General features: G+C 43.1%; 1 protein-coding gene across 2 annotated transcripts; it reads right to left on the bottom strand.

Annotated features, from left to right (window-relative positions):
- Positions 1-828: 828 nt before the first annotated feature.
- Positions 829-18754, bottom strand: CTSC (cathepsin C). 2 transcript variants are annotated; one of them, XM_064441398.1, is made up of 7 exons: positions 18544-18754; positions 17260-17405; positions 8525-8691; positions 7947-8102; positions 6220-6335; positions 2710-2841; positions 829-1956 (listed from the first exon to the last, which is right to left on the bottom strand). In XM_064441398.1, exons 1-7 carry the CDS (start codon positions 18710-18712, stop codon positions 1454-1456), a joined length of 1389 nt encoding a protein of 462 aa, XP_064297468.1. In that variant the 5' UTR covers positions 18713-18754; the 3' UTR covers positions 829-1453. The 2 variants fall into 2 exon arrangements, with proteins under 2 accessions (XP_064297468.1, XP_064297469.1); XM_064441399.1 differs by lacking the exon at positions 18544-18754 and adding an exon at positions 18319-18454.
- Between the last annotated feature and the right edge of the window lie 769 nt (positions 18755-19523).

The raw sequence follows: 19523 nt of genomic DNA, 5'->3' as shown, positions 1-19523 counted from the left end.
ATGTATAAGCTATTCTGGGGGGGTCTTGTTCAAATTCTGCCAAATTTCCAAACATGGCTTGACAGCTTTGAGCAGGGGGGCTAAAAAAAAAAAACCAAACACACCAGCCAAAACCATTCCTCTCCTGCCCCTCAAATTGAGCTACCTAGAGTCCAGCAGTTCTTGGGAAATTCTGCTACCAACATAAAAGGGAGCTTTCCCTCCTAAGTTAAATAGAGTATTTTGATTACAGACAGACAACCATTCCATTTTTCTGTATTCTATAAATTTCCCTGCATCCTAAAAAAATATATTGTACTTATATTATATAAAAACCATTAACTACTTTGGTCACATATTTTAACAGAAGATTACCAGAAGTCACCTTCTACCTATGAAGCTGGGACTCGCCCATAAGCCACTCTTATTTACTCTGGTGAGGAACAAAGACCAGCGCTGCACTAACCAAATACTGAGTTGCAGCTGAAATTCATCTATAAAGAAATGGTTAACTGCAAGTGTAGCAATCTGCCTCAACTCTATTTTTCTACCTTGTATATTTGAAAGGAGTAGGGCAACAGATTAACACAGAGGATTTAAGCAGGATTAGTGAGGAATTAGCCAATTTACCCAATGACTTGTCCCATATCCACAGCAAGGACTACTAGACTCCTGGACAACCTTGCTTGATGCTGCTGTGAGAATCTCAGCCTCAGCTGGATGATTCCTAGTTCCTCTGCCCTCTCATCCTCCTTCCCCCACCAGTTCAGATCCTGCTGAAGAAAAAAGTTCTTGACAGGAAGTTCAAAACTTAAGACAGGTCACTGAAATAAAGAACCAACCACCTCCACAATTACAAACTCCTATAGGAGTGGGGTAATTTTTATTGAACACTGAGATGATCAATTGCAAAGCACAGCAATAAAATCCAGCTGGAATATTTAACAGCCTGAAATGTAGAATTGTTTTTTATTGCCATAATGGTTCGACATGCAGTTTTTGCAGGACACTTAAAGCTTTAAAAATTTCCTTTTAATCAGTGTAATTGCCCATTCCCTCCCCAATACACACTTATGTTCTAAATTGCAGTGACTTCCTGATTTCTGAAAAGTAAGGCACTACAGCGTCCTTTCAGAGCAGTTACAGAATATCATAGCAGATGCTTCCCTCAGACCTGAAGTTCAAGATTGTCTGCAGAAGAAAATGTAACTGGTGACTGAAGATGTATATCCAGTGATATTCACCACTGCTAATTCTAGGTGATCTGCTGTTAGACTTGAGAGGAAGCCTTCAGTGCACAGAGCAGAGATAACAGTGTTCATTCACTCACCTAGGGAAACTGTTCCTTTGTTCTGGAAAATTTCATTAAAGCTCCCCTGTTCAAGCTAGGGGATAGACTTTAACTGCCACTTCTATCAATCAGGATGTTCTTATGGCTGGGGACAAGGCACTAGATGGATGAAGACCTCTGCATTTATAATTTTGGAATAGGAGTTGCAGCCACCGCAATGCTTTCAATTGCGCATTCATCAGTGCCACGGCGGATTCTGAAGTAACCATCTTCTCCCCATGAGGTGCCCCAACTGTTCTTCACAATCCAGAAATTCTCACCACTTTTTGGGTCTGTACCATAGCCCACCAGCAAGACAGCATGATTGGTCAATTCAAAAGGATTTAAGTCATCCTGCAGCCCAGTGTGATGGTAGATCCCCTCCTTATAAAGCATGAAATCACTATAAACCTCAAAGGCAACAGCCATTGGCCCATATAGAACAAGCTCAAGTTTCATCAGGGCTTCATTGCAGCCACCATAGAAACCACCGACATAGTGGTACTCGGAAGTGTAGTAGTGGTAACAGCTGTGCTTGAAAGTGCATGGAGAATCTCGGGCTGTGTAAGGGAAGCAGTCCTCTTCCACCACACCAAAGTCTTGGACGTACTTTCCAGCAATAAGGTATGGGAAGCCTCCATCACAACCTAAACAAAAAAAACCCAAATACCTGCTTATTCCTTTGGAGAGCTATTTGAGGTAGGAGACTCTCCTACTCAAATCTTTTGGGATACTTCTAGATACAGTATTGAACACAGACTGCAGCCACCCCAGATAATCCTAGTACTCCAGTTAGCTACAGCTAGCTTTCTGGAACACAGAAGACAAAATTCACATCAGTGGGAGCTATGCTGGAAATGCTAATGCATGGACCACCTTCTCATGCAATTGCTCCTGACGCTCCCCATCAGGACGAACAGTTAGTTACACGCAGTAAAAAGACCTGTCCTAACACAGGTACTGTCCTTTGGAAAGCTTTAGTTATCGCTTTTGCTCATCCCCCACTCCCCACACGCTCCCCCTCCCTCTGAATATGGTTTCCAGGGGATATTTGCTTTCACTCTTTCTAGGCATTCATTGCAAGTTATCTATATTTTTAGCCCTATTCCTTAATATTCCCCATCTCCCAGGTAGATCTGCCTGAAATCCAGTAACATGCTGAGCATGAGGCCACCTACTCATGGTTCAATCCCACACCTACAGTAAGATGGGCTGAAAACCCGGGAATATTTTCTGCAATCTTTCAAAGAAAGTACTATGAAAGTATAACCTGCTAGATAGTTTTATGAAAAAAACTATATAGTGGGTGATGGGGAAGGCATGCAAGTTTTTAATATACAGTATCCTTCTGCAGCACTATCATTGCTGAGAGTTACCTTTGTATACACCAGTGTACTTACCCTGAGAATACTGGCTGCAAGACACGACCTGCTGAGGACTAAAGATTGGTTTCTGAGTGTTGTTTGTGAGGATACGTATTCTTGCTTCCAGCATGCCCATGGAGGAAAATGCATAACAGCTGCCACATGAGCCTGAAGATAAAGGAACCACAAAGAACAGTCAGCACCATAAACAAGGCAAGTCACCTGCATTCAGGCATTCAGGTACAACTGTTGCTAGAGTCCACTGAAAAGAGTCAGATAACCTTCCAGACAGTGATTAGAACTTGAACCCTGATAGAGCAAAACCTTCAACTATACATTTAGTTTTTAAGTAAGCAATTCAAAAAAAACAGTTCTAACAGCTTTTGAAGGAATCTGAGCTTATTCAAGAATAAGCAACAATTTATTGCTCTTCAGTGTTTCTGAGTAGTATTAAGAGCTGTGCTAGTCCTTCAGAATGAACCTACAGGGACCGCGTTAGCAGGGCTGAGAAGGCTTGTAACCTACTGCCTCAGACTAACTCTTATGGAGCACATATGCTAAGGGGCAATGAAATATTTTAAATGAATGTAACAATATTGTTCTAGATTATTTCAACCTATCAGTGGATTTTATGCTGTAATTTCCAGTTGAAAGAATATTCCACCTCTAGAGCTACCTCTAAAATAACTGATTTTTTAGAGTCTAGTGGTATAAATAGGAGGTTTGATGTAGTGGATTCATCCCAGCTCCCCTTACTTCCAAGGGCATATAAATCTTATGCTGGCTTTTCAGCGGCACTTCAATTTCCCTTCTGCTTCCTGGCAAAGAGTTAAGTCTTATTTTTGCATCAAAACTTAGTATTGCTTCTAGTTTTAGGCCTCTTCACTCCTTAGGAGCTTCCTGTAACATATTAAGAACCTTTGGAAGTGGAGTGACAAGCATCACAGGGAAGGACAATTACTTGGATGAGGTCCTATTTTATCTACTGATTGTCACCAAGGTGCCCAATTTCCTTTTGTTTCCTGACAGTAGGAAAGTCAAATATTGCAGAGCTATGACAAGGAGGGAGGCCTGAGGAACAAAACAAAATACCTTCTCCTGAACTGTGTAGGTGTATAAAAGCAGAGCTATTACAAAGGCAAGACTTTGTGAAATTGCACCTTCACTCAGTTAGACGTATCTCTGAAGAGAAGGGACAAAATCAGCCTGAACATGAACAGTCTTTGCCCAGTAGGGCAAACTGAAGCAGTGAAAGGTGCCTCCCACTCACTGTACAGTCACAGCATCCAAGGCAGGCCACTCTGCAGAACGCTTTGCTGCATTTTGTGTGCAAAGATGCAAAACATACAATTAACATAACCATTTTAGTCTGAAGTCTGTTGGGGTGGTTGCTAAATTTCTTTCCTGCTACCACAGTGGTATTTGGGAAGCCCATAGCATGACAACCACACTGTATCAGCAGAGGGCAAACACAGCTGCAAGAGTAGTTGCTTTTCTGAGACTTCCAATTCTCTTTCAGAGTCAATTAAAGCTTCAGCCACATCAGATTCCACTTACTCTACTGCAAAGGGCTGTTGCATTATGAGGAGTAAGGAGAAGACACAGCATACCTAGTGAAGAATCAGTGGTCCAGGTTTTTGACCTACTTTGACCTGTTGCAGAAAAGAAGTCAGCAAGAAATTGGAACTGCACTCTTTAAGGCTAACGAAATCTGCAGGTTCCCCTCCTCCCAGTGAAGTTGCTAACTAACAAAAACAGGGCTGTCTTCAAAGATGACATCTCTTGGCTCAATGATGCAGTTACTGCTCTATAAACAACCTGAGAGCTCAGTCTTTACTTTCTTGACTATAGGAAATACTAGCAGGGAAGCTAACATGCTGACAGTAAATATTACAGCCCAAGACAACTGCAGTTGCACGAAGCCTGCCACGTCTCAGGGTATTCTACAGAGAATGCACATTTCCCTTTTAATTCTTGTCCACTTCAGATGCTGTATTTTTTTCCTCCTTCAGTAAAGAGCAGTGACTCTACAAGTATGTGAGATCTGGGAATCCATGATCTTGTAATTAATACAATTCCCTCCGCATATGCCACACAACTGGCATCTTACTGCTTGCAGCCTTCTCCCCCATGGCATTTTCTCATTAGTCATCTAATAATCTTAATGATATACAACTAAGACTTTCTAATACCATCATTTTAATGAAGCACTGATATCCAATGCTTCAGAAAAATCATACAAGCTACCATAAGCAAGACTTAATTTGTATGTCAGCACCATTTGCACATGGTCATCTTTCAGAGGTTTTTTGGTTTGTGCGCTTTTTTAAAGCCTGAAAGATAAAATTTTTATTTAATGGAGCAGAATGCGTATTCCACCGAAATTTAACACACTGAGCATGGATTCTCAGATTAAAAGTGTAGGCAGCTTTATTATTGGAAGCAATAGACTAGTTCTTATTTAGAGAAACTTTGAAGCAACACAATGGAGAAAAGATAAGTTTGGGACCAAGTGCTCAGCTGTCCGGAAGGTAAGAGAGCCCTTGGGATATTCGCAATTCACACCAGGAGAAAGTACAGAACTCACACCTACATAGGACCATTTAGTTTTCTGTTGCCATCTTTCAGTGCTGCCGTGCGTCAGCTTGTGAGCTAGAACTCCCACAAGCCTTCCTATGTTTCCTCTGCTACCAGGAGTCCAGCTGGCAGAATTTGGCAGAAAAACTGAGCCATAAATGAGGGACCAGTTATTTAAGTTATTCTCTCCCCACCATGCTAACATTATGTTACCTCCCCCTCAAAGTTGCAACCAGATAGCCACCAGTAGACGCAAATTTATTTGCAAATGGTGGATCAGACACATTAACCGAGTCAACTCCTGGCCTCCAGTACGTAACTATCTGATTCAGGTATCTCAAGCTACAGTGCTATAAAAGCACTCCCTATAGAAGAAACATATACTAGAATGGTTTCCTTTTCAGTCTACTTTGAGCTAAATACTTGCCTATCACAGGGGCAAAAGAAGAATATTTTTTACAAGTATTCTGCATTTCTCAGTGTCCACAATTTTCATAGTGACTGACACCTCCTCTTGCAACTAGCCGTTTAAGTAAATCCTAAAGTTATCAGGGTGATAAGATTTGGAGGCAGTATAAACCATTTCCATGGGTTTATTCATTAAAGCTGCATGATAATCTGCCATCAGCAGGAAGTAGGGAAAGAATTATATGTACACCAGATCTGGCAGCACGCAGAAACCAATGACTGAGACTGTTTGGACAAAACTTGACAGCTGTCTTTATGCAGGGCACTGTGGTAACTGGCTTTCACTCCAGCAAGAGACACTGCTGTTTGAGTAAGCCACTACCACCTTGTATTTTGGCAGCGTTGTCAGCCAGGACTCCACCCAGTTTCCACAGGTTATTCAGAGAAGGTGCAATGTGTCAACTGCAGGACACTAGACAAAACCTTCTTGTTAACAGCAAGTTACAAAGTATATCACAGAAGCTCTGAAGTATTTAATTCACAGTTTTAATTATTTTTTACCTTGATTCCGAACAGGGCTGACATAATTGACACCACTGATATTTCTCCAGTCCCAGGATTCAGGGAAGCTTGAAACTTTTTTGAGTAACTCAGATGTTAGAGGTGCAGGCTTCGGTCTAAAGAGAAGAAAATGCTTCTGAGTAACACATCACACTCTAGGCAAGGAAACAATCACATAATGCTCAGTTGCCATCTTCTGGCTTCTACTAGTTAGTTGTACTTACTTCACGCTAAGCGATTTAAAATAGTCTCCATCTAAGCTGACTGGGTGTCGAGATTAGTTTCAGCAGGATGCAAGACCTAATCAACTCCCTCCCTGAAGGAACTATATTATGAACCATCCACAAACTGGTGAGGTCAAATACTTTTGACCCAATGTGAAGTGCTGAGGCACCTCTCAGCGACTAGCAACACAGCTCTGCAGCAGCTATTTTACACCTCTGCCGTCATGAGGTATGTAGACTGACTGCAGAAGGCACCTGCCAAAGGCACCTTGGCAGCATGCACTAATTGCAACTACAGACTGTTTAATTGCAGACACAAACATGGCTTACATCAACACTTCAATAACTGCAGTCCCACCTGTCCCAGAGGCTTCCCTGGAGCAAGTTTTTACTGTGTCTGTTGAAGATGTATTGAATGTAACTTATTCTCATCTACCGCTTGCAGACAAGTGATGCTCATGTATCAGCAAGCCAAGAGCTGCCTGCATTTGGCTTTCACATAACCTGATGCCTGCCCCATAAATCATTCATCAAGTGCCAGTCACAAACACCAGACGCTGGAGTCTGTTCTGAAAGCATTAGAGGGCCAACAAAATACTGTCATGGCACTACATGGTGCAACAGGTTTCCAAATAGGTTACTGTATTTAAGCCCATCTACAAGGAGACTTCTGTCCACAGGAAGAAACCATGATAATCTGCATAATACTCCCATGCAAATCAGAGTTTTTATTGTATAGTAGGACCTTCTTCTGCAAACATACAATTGCCACACCACAGTTTGGAGAAGTAAGTAGCATTCCTACCCACAGCAGTACAGGGTGGGAAAAGCAAAAATATAGGGAAGGTAAATGGCTGTAAAGAAGGGAATCTTCAGATCAAAGAACTCTGGTTCTCAAATTAACGTAGAGGACCACGTGTCCATCCCCATTATCACTCTCTGCTGTGTGATCTGCAAGACCCTGATGGCACTCTCAGGGCTACTTCATGCTTCCTCACTGAGACTCTACTCCTGTTAAAGGTCCCTGGTTGCAAGCACAGCAAATTATCAAAGTAACCAGGGAATTCCCTCAGAAAATCTTATGTTTAATAGCAGAATGTGGTTTCCTGCTTTTTAATTGCAATTATGAACTAGCAGAACTGGGAACATGGTCAAGCAGAAACTCATGACTACAGCAAGCAGCTGATGTGTACACAGGAGAGTGAGATGAGAGCTGAGACAGTCCCCATTTATTCCCTGCACATATGAATTCAGCAGCAAGTTACTGGGCAAGATTAAAGGCTGGATAACCCTATTTGTCTCAACTACTTGAGACAACAGATGCTCAGAATAATCATTCACATGAAGAAATATGTTGGCACTCCAGGAAAATGAGCTGGAAGGCCTTGCAACTTGATTAAACATCTGAACTACAAGCCAAGAGACAGCTAGGAAGAGCCAGGACAAATACAGGCAGATTTTTTGCAGCAGCGGGGTTTATGGCAAAACAAAAAGTCTTAATACCTTGGAGCTCTGGAATAGAGACCCCCAGCTCTTCTAGTTAGTTCTTCCAGGGCAAAGTTCTCATACTCCTTGTATCTTGCTGCTCTCCAGGACTTCTGTCGAGCATTGATAGCATTTACAAAGTCAGAGTTGTGCACGTAACGTCTGCTTGAAAGTCTGCAAAGAAAAGCAACCAAATAAAATAATAAGAAAAGGACTGGGATTTAAGGTGTTCTCTAAACTTATTATGGAAAAGACTAACTCTGGAAGCATCTTCTGGTAGGTATTGATAAAGAAATATGATTATTGGATCAAAGTTGGATCAAAGCAAGGTTTCTGAAATTTGAGACACTAACTAGAAGGCTACAATGATCTTTAGACATGCCAGTTTTGTAATCAGGCTTCACCACAGACTGAAGGAGAAAGTACGTGGTGTGACAGGGACACCCTCCTCTGTGCATTCAGGTTTATTCCCAACATTATCACTGGCATTAACTTTGCCCTCAGTCACAGAATTGGTCCATATGGTTTTAGCTGAAGCCTGAAGCACAGTTACCAAACATTTTATTCCAGTAAAAGGTCACTTATCCATTGCTTACCTTCCTCTGGGCTTCTGGAGAGGTAGTTCGTTTATGTGAACATCTGAGGGAGATGAAGAAATCTTCTGTCCACTGAAACAAGCCCAGTTGTGGCCAAGTACATCATGTACCCATCCTGGCATAGTCTCATTACAGTAGCTGGTTACATTCTCGCCTTCCTTTTTGTACTGTAATGTGAAGAGGTTATGCTTGTGTTGAGTAGATGTACTTGTTGCACAGCAGTAGTCCCTACCCACTCAGCTGCTTTTTGCCTGTGTTCCAGAGGAAGTGGCCAAACGTATATTTCAGATCAACCAGCATCGTGTTTGATTTAAAGATTTCAAAAAAAGCATCAAAATAAGATTAACCAGATGAAAGAAACGAAACTGATCTTTATCAAATTGCTAGAGGGAGACAAACAGGTTGTGACTTGCACTTTTAGCAACAAAGCATGCATTAGTATCAGGTGCTAATTGTTTGGGTTCAACAGTTACTTTCTAGGCAAAAATGTAAAGACCTTGCTACTTATACTTCTCTTCAAGGCCCTGTGGTTTCTTGCACCAAATATGTGACTAGTCAGACTAACCCTGGGCTGCTGCAAGTTTGAGAAACTAAAGACTCATGGCAGCCTGAACAGTAAACACAGAAAGGACGGCAAGTTTCTCACCCAGTAACCTCTCAGGTAGAATTGCACTATAGCTTTTCCATTTTAGAAGTCAGAAATGAAGGTGAGACTTCCTGCAACTGCTTTACATTTGGGCTGTGGTACAAGAGCACCAAGAAACAATTTCACCTGAACTATCAAAATGAGACAAAAGGAAATGATGATCCATTGAGAGCAACTCATTTGAAGTTGGTGGTGAGGGGAGTGTTCATAAAACCTCAAGTCCTAATACTTCCTTATTCAGTCACACAAGTCTTCATTTTACCACTGAAGGGGACTACTAAGTTAATCTATTCAGTGAAACGTGTCTTCATTCAACGGTTAACACTGACACTTTGCCCAGCTGTGTAAGTTTCATGGCTTAGCAATTCTTTGACAGCAGAATGTCCGCGGGCGGGGGGGGAACAGACGACGATGATATTTAGTCATCTCTTAAGGTTAAATCTGTTTTGTAAGCTACACAGAAGCCTGAAAACCCCACACAACAAAAGCTTTAATGTAACTCTTCTGATCACACAAATCACTTAAGTGGAATCCAAGTTTCCTAGTCCAAGAATACTTTATTAAATCCCACCCCATTTGAGTTGCACACATACAATGGTACAGTGATTTTGTAGCTACGTTTCAACAAAATGTTTGCTCAGCCTCTTCACTGAAGAAGGTGGTGGCTTACAGTGATCGAAATGCCTGAAGATAGAAAATAAGTTACGTAAATAGACTGGGAGGTTTGTGACTATGTCAAGGCTCTGTGGAGAATCTGAAGGAGAATACATAGTGAAATAATTAAGTCAGAGGGATAAAATTGAAGGTTAATCCTCTGACTGTTTTAGAACAATGGGAATTTGCTTCGTCCCAGGTTCAGAGGTTGTGGAGGCATCACACCTACACCCTTGGTTGTCTAGCAAGGTAAGCATGTTTGCTGCCCAGAGCAGGACGAGGGCAGTAGAAAGCTGAGCTGTTACCTTGTTCTATTCATCCTACCTTAATGTGCAAGATTGTGCAATACAGGAAATAACTGCACTTGGCCAAGTACCAAGGGCAAGGTCCAGAGACAGCTTTTCAGAAATACCCTCTTCAGAATAGCATTGCTAGAAATCCAGACACTACCAAAAGCAAAAAGTTATTGTCCTTACATCAGTAAGTTACTGTGAGAGGGTCTTATTGGGCTCTACATGATAGTGTAAATCAATACTTAACTGTCTTGTCCATCTAAAAGCTGTCTCAGATTAAAACAAGACCAAGCACAACCACTCTTGGTAAGTACTGGCCTTCAATCTGAATACTTGAAGAATACTCAAGGAAAAGAACGGTCTGTGTCCTGCAACATTCATATGCAGGTCCTGCCTAGCATGGAGAATTATACTGAATCGTAACAAGTTGCCATGGTTTTGGCTGGGATAGAGATAATTTTCTTCACTGGAACAGTTTTGGACTTATCTTCCCAGAAAAATGGTAACAAGTTATCTGCTAACTAGCAAAGTAAAATGACAACTTGCCTTGAGGTTGTTTGTTTTCCCTAGAAATCCCTCTCTTTTTTTGGAGATTAAATTTATTGCTTTTTTTAAAATGTAGATAACCAAAATAGTATTAACATTTGTGCAACCTACTTTTCAGGGAAGTGAATTTAGCAAGTTTCTTGTGCTGTCCTTTCAGTTCAAACATACCAACAAGACTAGGAAAGGGGTGAGGGGACAGTCAGTGGCAATGTTTCAAGACAGACAAGAGACAAGAAAAAACCCACAAAACAACAATTTCAGACACTCTGTGTAGAAACCTAAAGCTAAGCAATTCAAGTCCTCTGCAGCTATCTTTCTGCAGACTGGCAGATAATATACTACTGCTGAATTGGCTTTAAAAAGGGGAGATGGAGACTTTGAGACTATAGCCAATTAATGGCATCTACATATAGGGAGTTTGAACTCCAGTTTTCAGCTAAGAAATTGAAACATACCCAGTAAGGTCCTAGTTTGCTTCTTCCCCTCTCTGACTTCTAGTTGAGAGTCACTGATACAGAGAAGTGGCTGAGAAACCTTTAAAAAACCCAATACTTAGTGCTTAATTTCTACAACCTAGTTAACTTCCCAAGGGGCCACGTTACAGAAAAAACTGGGACAGCAAAGTCTTCAGTGCCATGACAATGACACGCACTGCTTACTACCAGAAGGTACACCACCAAATCCATATTTCATTGCTAAAACCACACGCAACATTTTTTATTGTAACCAGAGAAGAGCTCTGACAGACTAGATCTAGCAAACCCGACTGTACCAGTTTCAGAGGACCTGCTCTGGGCAGGTGTGCTCATCCAACAGCCGTACAGGGGTGTGACTAACTGTTTGGCACAGCACCATTGCATGAACAACCACTGACTCAGCTGGATGCAAATTACAAAGCCAGACTCAACTGGAGCTGCCAGCACAGCACCCAGCACATCTGTGGAACCCATCAACGAAGAGCATCTTTCACAGATGACAACAGCCACACAGCTGTGATCACCAGCGACTGCTGGACAACTGCTGAATGCATTTCCTCTGCAGACTTAAGAGACAGTTCCATTTTTAAGTTAAGACCACAGCAGTCACACCACATGTGATAATTTCATCAGCCAGTGCTTACATCTGCAGTACTAAGTTAACTCCATCCAGTGATCTGACTGATCTAGAGCATCTCCTGTAGAAAGGCACCAAACTATATTGACGGTTCCAATTCTGAAGTTTGAAAACATTAAGCTTTAATTCAATTTCAAATGCATATTTTTCTCAAGTCTGACAACTCACGTGACTTTGCCTAATGCCATTATTTAGCCAAGCAACTCCAATATTGACCTTAAAAGGCTTCATGTACCTAAATTTAAAGGCTTGCCATAAGATACCTGAACCTAGGTAAGATTTTTGGTACACTACACTTTTAGTAAAGTTCTTCCTGTGTTGTTGCTGATCATGACATAATCTAATTGTATGTTCAATTCTAGTCCTGGTAGAAAATGTAATTGTTTCAAGCTTTATTTAAATTTTTAATCTAAGAGGAAAGCAAGAAAGAATGGAGACCTTATTGGACACAGCATTTTATCAGGGATTCGGCAATGCTGCATACACAGACTGCCATCCCACCCTCTTTTACATCTACTGTTCTAAATTTAAGGAATGTTCAGGCAATAAGCCAACTCAGGTTCCAGGAGGCAAGACTACCCTGTACGTTAAGGCTGGTGGAAAGACTTACCACTCATTTGTCATCAAATTTACAAGTGTGCCTATGTATTTTAATATAGGAAGCACATTCTTAATTAGAACAGGACTGCAGACTTGCAGATGCCTTACTGTACAAAAATATAGAAGATATTAACAGTACAAACCACTGCATCTTGCTACCCAATATAAAATGCCAGCAAATACCAACTACAGATGCATTTTCTTTCCTCTAGGGAACATTCTGCAATTCAGCTTTACACTTCAGGGAAGCAGGAGTTGCACACTGCCAATTAAGTCCAACTAAGGCTAGAAATTAACTTTCAGTTGATTTGCATGATGATTAAATAGCATTAGCAACTTGTAACACTTCTATTTTTGCAACATGGAATAAAATGCATTCAGATTTTTTTTTTTATCATTCTGAAATTTAAACATTAACTACTGTCGCTTGTCTAGGCTGGTTACCTCAGAATAGAATTCTGGTTTTAATCAAATTTGGGGGTGTCACGAAAGCGAGGAAAAGATGTGACAAAGATGTCACCAAGTCAGACTGGAAAAGACCAGTAACTTGAGCAGTGGAATATTCTATCATCTATTTCTTTTTTTTTTCCTGAAGTAGTGCTAATGTTTTAATATGAAAAAATGCCAGACTTCTCCTTTTTGCCAGAGGACATCTCAAAAGTGAGAAGTAATATCACTTAGCTTAAGGGACAAACAGTAAGAATCTTACGAGACTGTCTCCCTTCAAAGTGGTAGTCTTAACATTAAATAAATACTACAAAGATAACAAATAATTGAAACAAGTTAGCCTCAACTTTCCTTTCAGCCTCACTCCAGCTTTTTACCTTATGCTGTTCGTATTTCTTTTGCCATCACTTGGAGGAAAAAAAATTCTTTAGAGCCTCATATCTTACATGGCCCTACAGAATCCTTATATCATTCAGCAGAAGCACATGCTCAAGCTTCTTCCAAAGGTCAATACACTAACTTCACATTCAAGTTCAGTATCAGGATGTTTCAGCAGCACACATTAAATAAGAAATGAGCATTTCCATAAACAAGTTATTTAGTGCTGCAAACAAATGCCAGGCACAGTAGCTATGTCTTGTGAGAAGCAGAATACAAGAATGCAGTAGGAGGCTGCATTTAACTTGGCATGCCCTGGGGGACAGGTCTACATTACAACAATAGTTAGAAATAAAACACTGTTAGAGCTTATTTACTTAAGCTATTAAAGCAAACTGAGAAAAAAAACACACTGATAAGCTCACCCAACCTACTCCTTTGGTGTAGAAAGTCATTTTCCTACAGTCCTCAGGTAAAAGAACAAATAACTTGTAAAGGCAGTGAGGCCCTACGAAAGTTTTAGTGGTTATCTGTTTAGTAAGCCACAGGAACAAAAGGCTATTAAAAACTCACTGAAACATGCATCATCAAACAGGCTGTGTCTATATCCACACACTACAGTAGCTCTGATAAACCACCATTTAGACAAGCCCACAGCATTCTTGTTCATAATTAATAGCTTAATTCTTCAACATTAAGCAAAAATACCCTGCAAGTTCAATTAGCACCAGTTGTACTTCTGTGCTCAAAACACATGAAGTACTGTATTGGCTCCAATACAGTTCATTCAGCCTAGCAACTCCATCCTCTCTGTTCAACCACAGAATATAAGGGAAGCGTTAAAGGATCATAGTAGGTAAATCAGGATGCTTTATCTGCCCTGTCACCATTATGAGATTTTTAGCCCCATAATTTAACTTGAGTGCAACATAAACAGAACTTTAAGTTTATGAGCAGCCCTGAAGCAATGAAGACTCTCCTGACAAGCCCAAACCCACAGCTATGGAAGTAGATGCGCAAGGCTTTCTGTGTTATGCTCCAATACCTGCAGCATTTTCAGAAGAGCAAAACTCTTAAGAATGGTATGAGACCAACTTCAGGGGTTTTTTTTTCTGCCTAATTATTACAACTGAAATAAAAATCAGTATGTTCAAAGTGGGGAGTAGCAATTTTGCTCTTCTGAAACAACTCATCAGCATGAAATCTTTCATCTGGAAACCACCACCACAAACTGCTCCGTGAACCAAAAAGTCATTCCACAATCAAGCTGTAACTCCAGAACAGTGTTCACAATGGAAGGTTCTTTCAGAGTGAAACTAAGTAATTTTACCAAGTAGTAAAAACAACAGCAAATTACTCTATATTAAACACACTAGTTCTGCACCTTCTCGCTGTAAAGCAAGAGATTGGCAACAATGACAATTCCTTCTTTCCATGAATTCCAAAGGGACTTTGTCTAATGGCTTTCCACATTCTCAATAACGATTAAGGCTAAGCAATATTCTAAGAGATTGCTTTTATGCTTTTCTCTTGCTGCATTTCCAGGAAGGAAGGCCCTCACCAATTAGCATTCTAGTTTACCCAATTTTACTCCAAGGGCTTCTAGATTATGACCAACACCAAGCAAATGAAGTCTGCTATGTTTACGTTACTTTCAGGTGCAAATGGTGGGAGTATTTCAAACAATAGGCAATCATTCTTCAAACACCTCTGAAGCATGCATTGAGCTGAATATATTTCTTGTTTCCTAGAAGCTTTACAGTAGAAAATGGTGGAATAGGTCCTAAAAGAGCATTAGCTACATTTGGTAGAAGAAACCACATTTTTAGTTTATACCAGGACTAGATATTTGGTATTTCTATTTCATATGTAATGCAGTATTTAGTAGATTAAAAGTAAAGAGATATACATATCTAAATATGTCAAAGTCAAGGAGTTTATATGGAACCACTTCTTCCCCCCAAGTCCCCACTTAAAATTGTGAAATTATAGATTTGCAGATAGGCAGCATTGCAAGTTGTTACCTAACAAAGCCAACCAGCTGTCCGCAGCAAAAAAATGCATTTACTAAGTGCTGTGATATTTCCTTGTGTTTCTCAGCCATTACACTTGCATCTTCATAATATGTTGTTTCCCTTACAGCAGCAAAATTATAGAGAGGGTAACTGAATTGGGCTCTAATCCTCTCTATAATATTTAAGGAAAGAAGCCTTCAATTTAAGCATGTCTTGCTGATGGAGTCCCTACTCCTGAACAATGAGCCAAACAAGTTTGCTGTTTCTCAATACCAAAAGCAATTGCAAAACTATCAATTAATCCATTTGCCTACAAAGGGCTAAGGCATTTTCATGACCATGAAATGCGAGCTGGTGCATTGCTGCTACTCAGGTGCCTATTTGACTTATTCTGTTTTGAGCAGCAAGTTGCATCAGATGCCCTCTAGAAGTTCTGCCCAGCCTAAATTATTCTATAACACAGTTTTGGTGTATTGTTAAAGAGTACTCTTGCAAATCAATGCATTTACATTTTCATAAGCACAGAGGAACACACAAGATTAGTGCTTATCAGCCACTGACCTAGCGCTCATCCTCCAGGGATGTATTTCACAAGGTATAGATAGCAACAGAAGCACCTTCAGTGACTCAGACAACAGCCAGGGCGACATTCAGAACTATGGCATCTGCCTTCCTAAGAGTTGTGTGTGACGAAACCCTGCTTTCCTAGAAACTGATAACATCTGTCTGCTGGTGGCAAGTAGTGGATGGATGCCTTCTTTCCCTTTGCTTGCATACACAGCTTTTGCTTTACCTACTGAAGTACCTTTATCTCAACCCTTGAGTTTTAGCACCTTTACCCTTCCCATTCTTTCCCCCATCCCACTGATTACCAGGGTTAACTCACAACAAAGACCACATAAACAACTTCACCATTGGTCTTGTGAAAAAACCCTACACAGCCCTTTCCCTTAACTTAAGGAGCTCCAATCAACGTGGAGGAAACTGCAGCTTAATCAAAGCCGCGTATATAACTTATATTCAGGAATGATTACCGCTCTCCTGGAAGAGTGGATCACTCACATCTGAAAACCCTGACTCAAAAATAGCTGCTCTGAAATAAGCCACCTACACTGGCTCCCAGAAAGACAATTTAAGGCAAAAGTAATTTCTTCACCCTCCATACTACTAGCCAATGATCAGATATTTCATGCTTGGACAAGGTCTGGGTGATTACTGTCAGCACATTTGAGGCCAGACACAAGACCACGCTTTCTGAACCAACCAAGAAACGTGTTCACTGCTCCTGCCGAGGGCTGCACAAAACCCCTGTCTCCCAGGCAACAAAGTCATCCTGAAGAGATTGTTTCAAGCCACCCTCCAGATTCATGCCACTCATCAGGACAGCAGCAGCAGAGCACTCCTTAGCAAGTGGGCCTCCAGTCTATCCCCTGCCTACCATCACTGTTTTCAGCTTGATCCAAAGTCAGTAACAGGGACTGGAGACAACAGTGTTATTCAAAAAGAACAATTATAGGCAGCAGGAAGGTTCCTTAGATTTTAAAGTAGTATTCTGGAATAAGATTTAAAGATCCTAGAAATCTTCCAGCAAGAACAGATGGCCCTTCTAAAGTCTTCATGCATTTGAGAACATCTTTAAGGAAAGATAAAAGCAATGATGTTTGCTATTTCACTTGGGTTCAAGGTGTCAGCAAAAAAACTAAAAACAAAATGTCCAAGACAGTGGGAGAGTTAGTTTAGCAAAGGCCTTCAACTGCTTTAAGCATGCCCAGAAGGGAAAGCAGCAATATCTGTAAGAGATATTTCAGATAATGCCCAGTGTGGAACATAAATACCTCTTCCCTCCCTCTGCTCCCTACCCAGCCACTGATACGTTTTCCTTATGTTAAGAAGTCTCGTATCTGGTAATCCAGGCAAACCTTAGGGCCAAAGATAACCAAGTGTCCCAGCTGCCCCACCACGGCACTCAGAGACTAAAGAAAAGCCTAACTACAGGCCGTTTTAGCAACACTTGGTGATGCAGAACACACCAAGTTAACTCACCTTAAAAAATGCAAACCACTTGTAGCCATTTATCACTATTTCAAAGCCTTGATTGTAAATCAAAGTGAAGAAGCCATAGTTTCCCACACTATCCTGAGCCACATCTAACTTCTGAAGATTCACAAACACCTTTCTTTCCACAGGCCCTGCAAGAAATACAAACATTATTGTGCAATTATTTTGTGGAAGAGATAAAAATAAAAAATTAGTACAAAGGATGTTGGAACATTTATTTTATTCCAAAAGATGCTAAAATACACTTGTTGAATGCAGTCTTCTTCAAAAATGCGCCAAGCAAACACACTTCAGGGCCTTCACTTACCCATCAGTAGGTCTACATGCTCTTTTTTTCAACTTCTAGACAGTATTTTCACATTTAATCAGCAGCAGCACCACCAAATAGCTGTTACTGGGAAAGGTCAACTTATTTAAACATAACTTGCTATGCGGCTACACAGGACTCTGACACTGTCACTCAGGCACTGTGTCTGCAGGGACACTCTTCCCCTAAAACACCCGAGGTGAGGCACCAGCCACCCACACTCCTTCACACCAGTGCTCCCACTCCCGCCGCCACCCACCTCGCCTCCACCGCTCCGAGGGCCACTTGCCTCACCTGAGCAAAAGGCAGACGATTAAGACAAATGTAAAGTATGTACTGTTTTTTAAATAACACTGACATACATTAATTAAATAGGAACTCCCCGCTACTACTACCCCCTCGAGGGAAGCGGTATTTCTCTTCCCCCTGAAGCCACGGGGCTCCCTGGGCACAAGCCCCGGCAGCCGCGGCCCGCAGCTGCCCAGGTGCCACCCAGCACAACCACGCCTCGCTGCTCCAACCACCGCCTTCAGGGCACGCCGAGCCGAGGGAAGGCATCTGCGGGCTGTGAGGAAGGACGCAGCGAGCCGGTGGTGCTCCTGAAGAGGCCTAGTTGAGTCCAAACCGAAACAAACGAAACCCCAAAAAACTAAATCGGAAGAGAAGCAGCGCTGCCCGCAGCGGTCACCCAGAGCCGCACTAACGCGAGTGCCTCACGCTGCTTAGTTCTCATTAACGGGCTCCTGCCCCAAGGCCGGCGGGGAGCTCCGCACCGAAGGCGAGGCCCGGCCCCGCTAACGGGACAGGCACCGCCACCCGCACCGCTGCCACCCGGCACGGAGCGGCCGCCCCCCCCATCCCGCCCCACTCCTCCCCCAGGGAGACTCACAGGGACCGCCCGGCCCAGCCAGGCCAGGCCGGCCCCGGGGAAGGGAAACAAGGCAGGGCCGCCGCGGTCTCACCCGCCTGGGAGCAGTTGCCGTGGCGGCCGCCGCCGCTCCGCCAGACGCGGAACTCCCAGGCGCCCAGCAGGTCGGCGAAGGAGCAGTTGGCCGGCGTGTCGGCCCGCAGCGCCGCGGGCAGCGCCGCCAGCAGCACCAGCGCCGCGGCCCACAGCACCTGCCCAGCCATGGCGCCGCTCCCGCCGCCGCCGCCGCCAACGCTGAAATGGGCCCGGGCGCCGCGGCCTCCCCGCCCCGCCGCCTCCCCGCCCCCCGTCCCCGGGCCCGGGCCCGCCCCGGGACGGCCGCGCCGCGCGGGGGTGCGGGAGGGCCGGGGTGTGTCCGTGCGTCTGCATGTCCCAGCTGCCGCAGAGGTGGGGCGTGCTCCCCGCTGTGGACGGCGGTGTGTGTGTGTGTGTGTGTCCCCCGGGGGCCCTGACAAAGAGATGGACCCTCACGCAGCGCGCGGGGGTGACCTCCTCCCCAAAGGCTGCCCTCCTCCCCAGAGGGTGCCCTTCCCAAGGGTCGTCCTCTCCTGCAAAGGGCACCCACCTCCCCAAAGGGCAGCCTGCCCCACAAAGGGCGTCCTCCTCACCAAAAGGCAGCCTTCACCCCAAAAGGTGTCCTCCCCAAAGAGCATCCTCTCCTGCAAAGGGCACCCTCCTCCCAAAAGTGCATCTTTCTCACCAAAAGGCATCCCTCACCCTAACACTCCTTCACTCCAAAAAGGGAGTCGTCCTCCCCAAAGGGCATCCTCTTCCTCAAAGCCCATCTACCTCCCCAAAGGCCATCCTTCCCCCACAAAGGGCAGCCTCCTGCCCAGAGCCCCTGCCCCAGGCTTCCGCACACAGAAGTCCCCTGTAGAAAGGGGCAGGCCACCGGGTTTGGTCCCCGGTGTTACTTCAAGCAAGCACCTTGCAGATGTGGAGGACGAGGCTTCTCATCCACCACCGGTTTTAGTGGCACAAAGTGACTCAGAGTTTCTCCAGCAGCCATGCATT

This window comes from Phalacrocorax carbo, chromosome 1 (assembly GCF_963921805.1).
Source record: "Phalacrocorax carbo chromosome 1, bPhaCar2.1, whole genome shotgun sequence".
NCBI lineage: Eukaryota > Metazoa > Chordata > Aves > Suliformes > Phalacrocoracidae > Phalacrocorax > Phalacrocorax carbo.
This window is presented reverse-complemented; position numbering and strand designations above follow the sequence as displayed.